This window comes from Dendropsophus ebraccatus, chromosome 6 (assembly GCF_027789765.1).
Source record: "Dendropsophus ebraccatus isolate aDenEbr1 chromosome 6, aDenEbr1.pat, whole genome shotgun sequence".
In the NCBI taxonomy this organism is placed as follows: Eukaryota; Metazoa; Chordata; class Amphibia; order Anura; family Hylidae; genus Dendropsophus; species Dendropsophus ebraccatus.
Window position 1 is genome coordinate 61,440,699 of NC_091459.1, and position 13,967 is coordinate 61,454,665.

General features: G+C 41.6%; 1 protein-coding gene across 4 annotated transcripts in view; it reads right to left on the minus strand.

The window, feature by feature from the left end:
- Positions 1-609: 609 nt before the first annotated feature.
- Positions 610-13,967, minus strand: part of TAB2 (TGF-beta activated kinase 1 (MAP3K7) binding protein 2) — a 111,379-nt gene continuing 98,021 nt past the window's right edge. For 3 of the 4 annotated variants that reach the window (XM_069975051.1, XM_069975052.1, XM_069975053.1), the window contains 3 exons: positions 7,585-7,678; positions 5,949-6,044; positions 610-2,556 (listed from right to left, as the gene is read on the minus strand). In XM_069975051.1, coding sequence (XP_069831152.1) covers positions 2,411-2,556; positions 5,949-6,044; positions 7,585-7,678 — 336 coding nt within the window. In that variant the 3' untranslated portion in view covers positions 610-2,410. Of the gene's footprint in view, positions 2,557-4,870; positions 5,016-5,948; positions 6,045-7,584; positions 7,679-13,967 lie in introns of all 4 variants that reach the window. The other variant, XR_011363655.1, reaches the window with a different exon arrangement.

Genomic DNA, 13,967 nt, shown 5'->3' on the forward strand with positions numbered 1-13,967 from the left:
CTGTCTTTTCTCCCCTCAACTCCCCAGCAGGAAGTGTAAGAAACTCACACAGACCTAATTACTGTCATCACCAGGCTCTTCTCTCTGCTTCTTCTTGTGACAATGAGTCATCAGCAGGAGGGCTGCTCTAGCTCCTGTTACACTAGCCTCCCCCTTCCCTGCCTTGTCAGGTGACTCAGCTTGCTCAGCTCCGATTGGCTGAACAACTGCAAGCCATCTGAGTCATGTCACTTGCTTATCTTCACTAGTGACATGACTCCTTCACTCTCTGAGTCCACTCGGCAGCAGGAGAGTGTATGAGGGGAGGGGGGGGGGGGAGGCTGCTTATGTGCTGGGAGTCAGTCGGAGAGAAGATAAGCTAGTGACATGACTCAGATGGCTTGCAGTTGTTCAGCCAATCGGAGCTGAGCAAGCTGAGTCACCTGACAAGGCAGGGGAGAGGGAGGCTGGTGTAACAGCCCAGCCCTCCTGCTGATGACTCATCGTCACAAGAAGCAGCTGAGAGAAGAGCTTGGTGACGACAGTAATTAGGTATCTGAGTTTCCTACACTTCCTGGTGGGGGGTTGAGGGGGGAAAAGACAGGGAAGGGGGGCACATAGGTGATTGAAGCAAATTACACAGTTATATTACTTTGTAATGTGCTTCAATTACTGAGAAAAAGTTTTTCATGGCACTTGTCCTTTAAATCATTTACAGTGGATGACTTTACTAAACCAATGGCTACATAAATATCAAATCCTGAAAGAAAAAGGTGAGTCACTGATTGTCTCTAATTTTATTCTTTTAATACTTAAATAAAAGCAGCAATAACACACATTTCTTTGAGATGCCAAGCAGTGTATCAGTTAATTTATGTAAATGATTTGCTTACAATATGCGTGATACTACTTCCATAAGCTTTACCATGTTCAGCAGATCATTGCTTAAAGCCAGTTATTTTCAAAAAGGCCAAAACCCACAACGATATTCTTGTTGGAAATGAAAATTACCCAGATCACTGTTGACATAGGAGCGCCTGTTTTAAGATACAACAGCCTCAAACAGGAAATTCAGATTTGAGACCACTGTAACAAAGAACATGGACCCATGTACATACAATAAGTTAAAAAAAAAAAAACTGCTTCCTATGCAAAATCTGAGCATTAAGAAAGGTTTTCTCATTCTTAACAAAACTAGTTGTGCAGATAATGTTAATACAGTACTTGAAAGTATTACTGAACATAAGAGGTTGCAACATGGGCAAGGTAGACCTGCATTTTCGGATCACCTTGGGAATACCAGGACTGCTTACCTTACATAGATTTTTTTTTTGCCACAAATATACCACTTGTTCTAAGACTTATAAAACAGGCATACGACATTTGGCACATTCTGGAATAAAATATTCAAAAGGTGTTTTTTATTTCTTAAAAAAAAACAAAAACAGTCACCCACTGTAAAGTCTAATGTGTACAGAAAAAGATGGTAGAACGTTGCGCCGTTTTCATGTTTTTCACAGGACATCAGGATATAGAAGAAAAATAAATTCTGTGGTGGAGAGATGACCAACAAAATCAAAACTATGCACAATACTTTACTCCCTCCCACCACCTTGTTAAAAGGCACCGATTTTCTGATAAAAAGCTCTAAAAAAGGTCATTGACTGTGCCAATTTTTTTCTCATAATAATAATAATAAAGGAGAAGGAAAACACTAACAAAAACCTATTACACTATACATACAGAAGAAACATGAAATTAATAAAAGTGAGAAGGAAAAAAAAGGTCACTTTGAGCAGGCTTCAGAGCTATGTACAATTGGAAAAAGCTTTAGGCAATTTCACTGTATTGTACAGAGACAATACATGCAGTTTTTCATCTGTTGCACTTGATTGTACTGATGCTTGTTTCACAAGTCTTGTGAGGTTCCCGAGAGGCACTTAAAACACATGAACTGCATAGTCCTTTCTCTGTTCATGTGACAGCAGCAGCTGGCTGCAAATCCTTTGTTTTTAGTGTTAGTTTTTGGGGTTGCTCCTTTCGCATACAAAGAACAGAAAAGCCAATGATTTTTTGTTGTTGTTTGTTTTGCTTCTCGTCCACATATTCAAAAAAGATCCAGTAACTTTTACCGAGAAAAAAGAGTAAGACCCCAAATCACTGGGCATAGTGAAAAATCTTTAAGGGCAATTAATACTGTACATGGTACAGGTGGTCTGCTGGGAACCAAGTTTATCAGTTTTATACTGAATAGAGAATTGCAAAAAAGGGCAAATACCCAACTGCACACAAAGCAACACTGAGGTATTATTCTGTGGGCTAATGTTTACTATTAGTAAACAACCACAAGGCCATTCTTTCCCCTATCACTTATAAAAGTTGTGTTTGATATTTTTCCGTTTATTTCCATTGACAAAATTCATCTACTGGCTCAGTAATTCCTGGGCATGTCGCACTGTTCACATCGGTTTAAGGCAGGGTGATTCAGAAAAGTACATGCAGTGCAATTCCACTGAGCTCCTTCATCTTCCTCTGTGTCAGGAACCTTTGTTAGTGTTTTAACAGTGGACCTTTGCTCTAAAAGAGAACACAACATTGAATTATACAAATTATTCTGACAAACCCAAAAAACATAACAAACCCTCCTTATATGTACAAAGTAAAAGCAGCAGATTTCCCTGTTAAGAGAGACGTCCCGTGAAATTCAAAGAAGGCAGGCAGGGGGAGCAGAAACTGTAACAAAGTATACTTACCCATCCCTGTGTCGACGCTCCCATGACCTGCTGAAGGCCCCAACAGTCATTTTCACCTGGAATCCAATGTCATGGCCCGGGTGATTGACTGCCAGCTGAGATAGTGAGTGACTGGGGCAGTGTTCCATCACATTCACTGATTGACTAAGCGGACAATCGATCGGGTACCTGACACTGGAGGAGCTGTAAGGAGGCTGATGGCTGTCATTAAGACCCGGGAGCGGCACTATGGGGCACGAGAATAAGTAAGTATACTTTGCATACATCTGGCCGTAGTGTTTTTAAGCAAGAAAAATGCAACTGCAAATGCAACGCCACTTTTAGCCCTTTTTGGCTTTTTTCCCCCTCCAACGCCTTGAGAAATGCACTCATAATTTGGTGAAACTTGTAATTCCTGTTTTCAGTGGTCTTCATTTCTTTTCTTATAAAGATGCACTCTGCTATAATATACACCGTCTTAAAGCAGGATACGTCTTATAAAGCAAAAATTAAAAAAAAATACAGTACTAATCTCCTATGTGTCTGCTTTGCTTTAAAAACCCACTTCCCTTGGCCATTCACCAAGGTGGGTCACACATGCTAAGTTCAAATTCAGATTCTGGATGTGTCCCATTAGTACTGGCAATTAGTCTTCTCTGCACATGCAATTTTAATCCCTTGCTTTCGCAGCTTGTTTTGGCCTAATGACCAAGCTCATTTTTCATAACCTGACCTGTCTCTCTTTATTTAATTGTAACTCTGCAATGCAGAGTTACGTATGCTCGCGATTCTGAGACTTTTCTTTTTACACATTGCAATTCTATTGTATTCAACTGGTCAATATATTAGGCTTTTTTAAAAAAAAAAAATTGCTAAAATTTTATGAAAAATTTGCATTAGTATGACTTTCTGCTTCTAAGTTACAGTAGGGACCAGTTTATTTGTGAAGTGAATTGGAGCAGTTTGTACGTTAGAAACCCCCATAAGTCTCCCCATATTAAAAACTGCACCCCTCAAAGAGTTTATCAAGAGGTGAAGTTAGCATTTTGACCTTACAAATGTTTAAGAAATAAATTTCTCATTAGGACATAAAAAAATTATTTTTTCCCCATTAAGGTTTTCTTTCAGTTTAAAATTTCAGATTTTCACAAAGAACAAAAAAGACAAAAATGCACCCCATATGTGGGCATAAACCGCTGTTTGGTCACATGGCAGGGCTCAAAAAGGTATGGGGAGTCCTTTTGCATTTTCAGTGCAGATTTTGATGGAGCAGTTTCTGGGTGCATTGTTCGCTTTAAGAGCCCCTGTAGTAACAGCAGAGTGGAATGCCCCACAGGTGACCCCATTTTAAAAGCTACACCCCTCAAAGGTGTAATAAGTATAAGGATTCCACAGGTGGTTTGAGGAAAGCATTTAGCAGTGAGCAATGAAAATGAAGAAAAGGAAATAAACAACAAAAAATGTGCTGCCCAATTTCTCCTCAGTACGGCAGTACCATCTATGGGGGTTACAAAATGTTTGAGCGAACGGCAGGGTTCTCAAGGGAAAGATGCCCTTTTCACATATTTAGCAGAGATTTTTATGGAACCGTTTTTGGGAACAATGTGCGTTTTTGCTCAAAACTTCTAATTTTCACAAGGGACACAGGGGTATAAATACACCCAAATGTGTTACCCAGTCTCTCCTGAATATGACCCATAGTGCCCCATATGTGACCATAAACTGCTGTTTGGGCACATGACAGGTCTCACTCAGAGAGGAGTACCATATTTAGAGCAGATTTTGCTGGACTGGTTTTAGAGAACCATGTACATTTACAATGCCTCATGTGGTGCTAGTACAGCAAAAAAAAACAAAGATTACCCTATTTTTTAAACTAAACCCCTCAGAGACGACATCTAGGAAAAGACAGAGCATTAAGACGCCACAGGTGAGCTTAATGCACATCATATGGTGCAAAATGAAAGCTGCAATTTTTCCAGATACACAATTTCAGTGCATCATATGTTGCGCACCTCTTGGGCCACCAGAGATGTGCGCACCCCATAAATTTAGGACTATTTTGAGATGGCAAATTTAGATATTTCTATAATTGTATTATTTTACTATTTTTGCACAATAAAAACACATAAAAAGGTTATCCTAAGATTACTACTTACCATGTACAGGATAGGTAAGAAGTGATTAGTAGGGGTCTTATTGCTGGAACCCTACTAATAAAAAGTACAGGGGTCCTGAGTGCTCTTCTGTGAGTGAAGCAGTGGTCTAGTATGTGCACTTCCACTCAATTCAGGCTCTAGGGGTCTGACAGAAATAGAGCATAAGATGGTGGAATACAGTGTCCAGCTATCTTGAGCAGTTCCACTTTCATGATCAGTCAGGGTCTCAGTGGTTGGACCCCCACCAATCATTATCATGTAATCTGTGGAACGGTCATAAATTATAATTTTTGGAAAATCCTGTAAAAAAGAAAAAAACAAAACCTTGTTTTGGGGGTCATCATTCTGACAGCTATAATTGTTTTATTCTTTTGGCTGATATAGTTGAATGAGGTGTTGTTTTTTTTACGGGATAAGCTGTATTTTTGTTAATACCAAAATTTGTGATACGTGCGATCTTCTGATTTTTGTTTAACTTTTTTGGGGGTTAGGATGACCAACATTAGCAATTCTGGCTTTTTTTTTTAAAGCAATTCTAGCAATTTCTCTCCTGTGTTCACCAAGCACAATAAAATTTAATATGGTTTTATTGTACAGGTAGTTAGGAATGAGGCAATACCAAATATGTATGTTTTTTTTCAGCTTTTTGTAATAATACATGCCTTTATTGAGGAAGGATCACTTTTTATGTTTTTACAATTTTTTTTGTTCCTCTAGGGAACTTAACACTGTGATCGGTAGATTGCTAGTATAGCACATAGAAGTACATCAGTACTGCTATGTGCTATACCTAGCAGGGTAGCAGGCTGGACGTACAGCCCTGCCGAAGATCCGGGACTCCTGGCACTGTTACGATGGGAGTCGTAGGAGTGGGTAGATAGTAGACTTTATTACATAGATAACGCGTCAAACTCATCAGAATAGAGCCAACTTGGAAGTGAGTTGCAATGTCACACAAACTAAGGCACTATTTCTGAAATTAGCTATTAGGCTTACATGCTGTCAGTTTAGCACATAATGCTACTTTATCAAATAACCCCCCACCCCACACTGTTTCCCTCATCAGCCATGAACTTACCAACAGACTGTGTACCTTTTGGCTTTGGTGGCACGGGCCCTAAAAATCCAATGTTATCATAGAAATTATGAATGGCACTGGGATCAAAATGCGGCCCTATACAAAAGAAATAAAATGTATTTAATGGCCATTAACCTTTTTCCAGACAAGTTTAATGCTTCATATTAAAGGGGTTATTTAAAAGGGACATTCCCATCTAAACTAATATAGTAAAACTTGTAGGGATTATAAGTTATTTAAAAAAAAAAAAAAAAAAAGTATTTTTGAAAATACATTCATTTAGCAAACTTTTCTCCTTCCCAATACACTACTCTTTTCCTCCTATTGTTGACAGCTTGTTGTCTAGATTACCGACCACTATTCTGCTCTAAAAGCCAAAGTGGTCTGACTGGTGTGTATATAGACATAAATACAGAGTACATATAGTATAAAATATATAAATATTAGACACACAAGCATCACCCCAGTTATGGTATCAATGTAGGATCTTGCGATCACAACACCACAGCACCATATCAGGAGGATAAAAGTTTGCTAAATGAATGCATTTGTGAAAATATTTAACTTGATGTGCCTTACAAGTATAACAATAATAGTTGATATGGGAATACATCTTCAACCTTTAAAAAAAACAAAAAAAATAAATAAATGGATGTTCTGTTCTTATGATAGGCCATAAATATTAGAAAGGCAGGGGTCCAACTACCAGCAACCCCGCTAAACAGTTGCTTGGACAGCAAGTATTGAGAGCTCTTTATCGTTTACGTCAGCTCTTCATGATTATTAGACTTAAAAGTGTCACTGTTTTTTTTAATTTTTATTTGCAAAAATCAATAGTACAGGTGATTTTAAGAAACATTGTAATTGGGTTTATTAGGCAAATATGCCATTATCTGAATTCAGAAAGACTCCCCCCCCCCCCCCCTATTCACTACTTATTTTCAGGAAATCTCGACTCTTTTACATCGGAGAGGGGAGGGGGAAGATTAGTTGCCAGCAGAGAACAAAGGATTACACAGTGGGACCTGTGTGAAAGTCAGTATTCAGAGGTCAAAGATGTCAGGGCAGATTTCAGAGGAGATAGCCCGGTGATGTAGCTGTAAATTAACTCTTGTTGTTTTTGGTGCCTCATCTCCCTCAAACCCTCCCCTCTCCATAAGAGAACCATGAAGACGGAGAGCTTTAAACTGCTTTTTCATTATAAAAATGCATTTTTCAGCTAATAAACCTAATTAAAAAGTTTCTTAAAATCGCCTGATTTGTTGATTTCTATTGATTTCCTATTGATTTCTGAAAAAAAAAAAAATTAAATAAAATTTAACGACAGTGACACTTTAAGGTTTTATGACCACTTTATCACTATAAGGTTTTATGACCACTTTATCACTAGTTAAGTTCAGTGTAGATCTACTGCAACACTTAAGATTAAGAAAATTGTAAGAAAAACAAAACAAAACACTGAACTGTAACTCAAGAAGTTACAAAAAAAAAAAAATATTGGAACATTAGAAAAAAAAAATAAAGATTATTTTGGTAACCAGATAACTCAAACTAAAAATATATAAAATGGTAAAATTGAAAGTTTAAAACAGAAGTTTATAAAAATATAAATAAACACATCATCCTATGAATTTACCTCTTGCTTGAAAAAGATCTATTTCTTTGGTGAGACAGTCAATGTCAATTTGCAGCTGCCTGTTACAACTCCTTAACTGCTGCATTTCTTCCAGCTGAAAAAAAAAAAAAGAAAGAAAAGGGTCAATATATTATAGAGCTTGGTCACATGCATAGTAAGCTACACAAGGACCACATAACAGAGTCACTATGACAGCAGACCTAACAATTATACAATTACATTTCTGGAAGTCATATACACAGTTTTCATTAGATTGAACAGCAGCAAAATCGCTCACATAAGATGAACAACATTTGCATTAAAGCTGCAGCTGAAGCTCTGTGTAACCCCCAATTTAAAGGGATTATCCCAATTTGACAATCCTTTGTCACATTAGGCTAGTGGGACATTCTTAAGGGGTTCGCTTCATGGACCCTCACATCCTAGGAAGAAAGGCTCTGCAAAGGTCAAGTCCTAATCTGGCACACAACCATATATTACAGCTACCAGATGCTGTTGCATATTATAAATGCCTACAGGTATCCTGGCTGTAACAGCAGCTAAAGTTTTGGCGATCAATAGGGACAACCCTTTAACCCCTTAACGACTGCAGGCATACATGTATGACCCCGCAGGCTGGGCCTTAGTGCAAACAGGCATTATGCCCCGCCGGGGTACCGAGCTATGAAACGAACTCAGCAGCAGAGTCCTCACCACCTCACTACTACGATTGCATGGCTGCCTGCCATTAACCCCTTAAACGCTGCAACGTTTAAAAGTGACAGGAGCAGCTCCTGTTACTTACCGATCGTGACCCCCGCAGCGTGTCTCAGGGGTGCCGATCGAATTGCCTGATTGATGGAGGTCTCTTACTTTCCCCTGTGAATTCAGGTCTTCACTCTTCCAATAGAGCCAGAAGACACAGATAACACGGATTAAAGCTATGGCATAGCAGTGATCAGTGAATGCAATCTAATGCATGCATGTAGAAGACCCCTAGGGGCACTTAAAAAGTGTAAATATGCTCCTTCCCAACAAAAGTTTAACCTCTTAAGGATGCGTGACGTACCAGTACGTCATGCGTCTGCAAGAGGTGTTCAGACCCCGCTCTGAACCGCCGTGATCCCGGGTGCCGCAGTTGACAGCTGCATCCGAATACTGTATGCAGCACTTCCCTGGTGCCTGGTTGTCCCGGAGGAGTGATCCACACATCCTACTCCTGCCGGGGTCTTCGCCAAAACGGCTCTGATCCCGGCTCGGCACTCGGATGCTTTCGGCTGCAGCAGCCGAAAGCAATCGAGTGCCGATCTCATTGATCTTTGCTGTATAAGTATACAGCAAAGATCTCAATGAGAGATCCGTGCACTTATACTAGAAGTCCCCCAGGGGGGCTTCTAGTATAAGTGTAAAAAAACAAAAAACAAAAACGTTATTAATAAAAAAGGCCCCTCCCCTAATAAAAGTTTGAATCACCCCCCTTTTCCATGTTTTAAATAAAAGTAAATAAATAAACAAACAAACATGTTTGCTATCGCCACGTGCCTAATCGCCCGATCGCATTACTGATCTCGCACGGTAAACGGCGAAAGTGCAAAAAAATCCCAAAGTGCAAAATTGCGCATTTTTGGCCGCAAAAAATGTAATAAAAAGTGATCAAAAAGTTGTATATGCGCAATCAAGGTACCGATAGAAAGTAAACATCATGGCACAAAAAACGACACCTCACACAGCCCCATAGACCAAAGGATAAAAGCGTGATAAGTATGGGAATGGAGCGATTTTAACCCCTTAACGACATCGGGCGTACCTATACGCCCCCGCAGGGTGGGCTTTAACGCAAACGGGCGTATAGGTACGCCCGATGTTTCCCCGATCGCTGTGTGTTCACACACAGCGGTCGGGGAAGATGGCCTGCTATAATGTATAGCAGGCCATCTGTGCTCGTCGGGACGGGGGGTGATTAACCCCTCCCGTGCTGACGATCGCTGCTGTATGCTGATCAAAACAGATCAGCATATTGCAGCTGAAAACAGCTTTCCGGGTCATCGGTGACCCGGTGGCCCGGAAAGCAATGGCGATTGGTGCTGTCCGAGATAGCACCAATCGCCATAAGTGTCCCCACCAAAGATGGCGCCGATGCCACCCCCACGATCGCCGTGATAGGCCGGCCAGTACCGGCCGGCCCATCACGGCGATCATACTGTAAAAAACTGTTTTGCCGTGTTCTGCACCCCCCAGCTAGGTAGCTGAGAGGTGCAGAACAGGTGTGTGTGGTGCAGGTGTACCATACTCACCTGATCTGGCCGTCCGGAGCGAAGATCTGCGGTCCGCGCCGTCCTCGCGTCTTCTTCGCGTCGCTTCCGGGTTCGTTCGTCCAGCGTCGGAAATCTTCGGAAACACTCGGGTCTTCGTTTTCGGCGGGCCTCGGTAATCTCCGGCAATCTTCTCTCTACTGCCCCCTAGCGGCTGATCAGTGAATATCATTCACTGATCAGTTGCTTTGGGTTAAAAAGATTTTTTATTTTTTTTTTCCCCCAATTTTTTTTTTTTTTACTTTTATTGCGCCCTAACGCCGCTGAGTACTGATCAGCATCGCACGTAAGTGCGCCACTGATCAGCAACTCCTCCTTTTTGGCGTAGGAGCGTTTTTCGCCCCTATATCATACCGCCACTGTCTGCTGATAAGTGCCGCACATAAGTGCGGCATTTATCAGCAGCTCCTTTCTTGGCGTAGGGATATTATTTTCTTACTGTCAAAAAAACTTAAACACTACATTACACTACACTACAAGAAATAAAGTTTTACAATAAACATTTACATACCCCATATACTAGTCCCCGTATAAAGATGGCCCCCAGGGTGTTTTCGGCGTCGGACGCATATGCTATTATTGCCTCCAACACCGAAACAGCCAGTGAGAATGAATGGGGGGATCCTTCTTTCCTCCATTCATCCTCATCATCATCATCATCAAGTGACGTGTCTGGGGGTAGCGTAGCGTACGCTGCCCCCCAGACACGTCTTTTCCGACAGTACCGTCCCAATAAGAGATCACGGTATGGCGTGAAATTCTACAAACTCTGTGAGCGTACCTCAGGGTACTCTTACAGATTTAGGGTACGTGCTCACTGCGGAATGGCGAAGGATAACCCTTTGTGCATTCCGCAGCTGGCACCCGCCGACGCACTGATGCAGGCGCATGTCTCTACCCGTGTCATAGACTCTATTCTATGCACGGGCGGATTCCGTTGTCCGTCCAAAGAATGAACACGTTCATTCTTTGGACAGAGGGCGGAATTCGCCCCTGCATAGAATGGAGTGTGACACGAGCGGAGACGCACGCCTGCATCAGTCCGCCGGCGGGTGCCAGCTGCGGAATGCACAAAGGGTTATCCTTCGCCATTCCGCAGTGTACATGTACCATTACAGTGTATGAAGGAAGGGACACCCGAATCCTGCCCCCAGATGCCCCCTCCCCCCCCATCCTCGGAGTTAGTGGGGAGATCGTCCAGGAACTGATCTTCCAACTGCTGGATAAAGGTCACCACCTGTACGGGGGTTCTACATTATCTAAATTCTGTCCCTTATTCCTATTTCAGGGGTCACGTTAGTCCAGGGATTATTCTGATCGCCATTATGGAGTCGGGAAGGAATTTTTCCCCAGTGATGAGGCTACTGTCGTCTGCCTCACGAGGGTTTTTTGCCTTCCTCTGGATCAACACAGGTTGAATTTGATGGACACCTGTCATTTCCAACCTTATAAACTAATAATTGGCCTAATACCCCCAAATAAATTAGAATTGTCCCTTTTCCCCAGCTAAGTAGGTATGGCTGCCATTCCCATTAGAGGATGCCATGATGCAATTACAAAGCCTCTGTGCGGCCAGGACAGTAGAAACCCCCCACAAGTGACCCCATTCTGGAAACTACACCCCATAAGGAATCTAACAAGGGGGGCAGTGGGGATATGGCCCCCTGGTGACGGCCACATTTGGGACGTGAAAATGAAAAAAATGGTATTTTTTATTTTCTCGGCACATGTTCTACGTAAGTGCCCATCACCAGTGGGGTCCATATGCTCACTGCACCCCTTGTTGGATTCCTTATGGGGTGTAGTTTCCATAATGGGGTCACTTGTGGGGGGTTTCTACTGTTCTGGCAGCACAGGAGCTTTGTAAATGCGACATGGCCTCCATCCTCCATTCCAGCCTCTAAATGGCGCTCTGTCCCTTTGGTGGCTTGCCCTGTGCCAATATGGCACATTATGTCCACATGTGGGGTATTTTCGTACTCAGGGGAAACTACCCTACACGTTTTGTGTTCACTTTCTTTTTGAACCCCTTGTGGAAAATGAAAAAAATCAAGGCTAGACCAACATTTAGTGTAAAAATTTTTTAATTTTTACACTAAATCATTGATCTTGTCTTGATTTTTTCATTTTCACAAGGGGTTAAAAGATTTAAAAAAACACTAAATGTGTAGCGCAATTTCCCCTGAGTATTGAAATACCCGACATGTGGACATAAAGCGCCATGTGGGTGCAGGGTAAGCCTCCAAAGGGAAGGAGCGCCATTTGGTTTTTGAAGGCTGGATTTGGCTGGAATGGATTCCAAGGGCCTTGTTGCATTTAAAAGGCCCCTGTGTTGCCAAGACAGTTGAACCCCCCCACAATTGACTCCATTATGGAAACTACACCCCTCAGGGAATGTAACAAGGGGTGTAGTGAGCATATGGACCCCACTGGTGACGGGCACAAATGTGGAACAATATGGCGTGAAAATTAATTACATTTTTTACACTATAATGTTGGTTTAGCCTTAAATTTTTCATTTTCACAAGGGGTTAAAAGAGAAAAAAAAACACACAAAATGTGTAGAGCAATTCCCCGAGTACGTAAATACCCCACATGTGGACATAAAGCGCCGTGTGGGTGCAGGGCAAGCCTCCGAAGGAAAGGAGCGCCATATGGATTTTGGAGGCTGGATTTGGCCAGAATGGATGATGAACGCCATGTCGCATTTACAGAGCTGCCAAGACACTGGAAACCCCCCACAAGTGACCCCATTCTGGAAACTACACCCCTCAAGGAATCTATTAAGGGGTGCAGTGAGGATATGGACCTCTTGATGACGGCCACATTTGTGCCGAGAAAGTGAAAAAATGAAAATTTTCCCTTTTACGTCACATTGTTCCACATTTGTGCCCGTCACCAGTGGGGTCCATATGCTCACTGCACCCCTTGTTAGATTCCTTGAGGGGTGTAGTTTCCAAAATGGGGTCACTTGTGGGGGGTTTCCAGTGTCTTGGCAGCACGAGGGGTCTGTAAATGCGACATGACCCTTGAAATCCATTCCAGTAAAATCCAGCTTGCAAAGGACAATTGGCGCTCCTTCCCTTTGGAGGCTCGTCGTGCGCCCGCTTGGCACTTTATGTCCACATGTGGGGTATTTCTGTACTCGGGAGAAACTGCGCTACATATTTGGTGTTTTTTTTTTCTTTTATCCCCTTGTAAAAATGAAAAATGAAGGCTAGAACAACATTTTAGTGTAAAAAATAGAATTTTTCCTTTTTACACCACATAGTTCTGAAAATCTGTGAAGCCCCTTTGGGGTCCAAATGCTCACCGCACCCCTTGTTACATTCCTTGAGGGGTGTAGTTTTCTAAATGGTGTCCCTTTAGGGGTGTTTTTAATGTTTTGGCACCCCAGAGCCTCTGCCAACCTGAAGTGGTACGGTCAAAAATAACCAAATATAACAGAGGCGTTGAAATTCACTGGGCGCTCCTTTATATCTGAGGCTTGTGGTTGCGTCAAATAGCGCAATACGGCCACATATGGGGTATTTCTATAAACTGCAGAAACTGGGCAATCAATATTGGGGTGCATTTCTCTAGTAATAGGTTTATCATTATGAAAGATATTGGATTACAATAAAATCTCTGCACAGAAAATAAAAATTTTCAAATTTCTTACACACTTGGCTTTTATTTCTGTGACTCCCCTAAAGGGTTAAAACACTTTCTGGATGTGCTTTTGCAGAGTTTGGGGGGTGCAGTTTCTGAAATGGGGTGCTTTGTGGGGCTTTCTAACATACAGGCCCCTCAAATCCACTTTCAACCTGAACAGGTCCCTGAAAATATCTGATTTTGAAATTTTACAGAAAATTTGGAAAATTGCTGCTAATGATTTAAGCTTTCTATTGTCTAAAAAAAATGAAATATAGTTTAATAAATGCCGCCAACATAAAGTAGACATGTTGCTAATGCTATTTAATATATAATTTATGTGGCATAACCATTTTCTGTATAAGCAGGAAGGTTTCAAAGTTGGAAAAATGCATTTTTTCACAATTTTTCACGTTATTTTGGTGTTTTTCATAAAGATTCGTTATGAGTATCGACTCC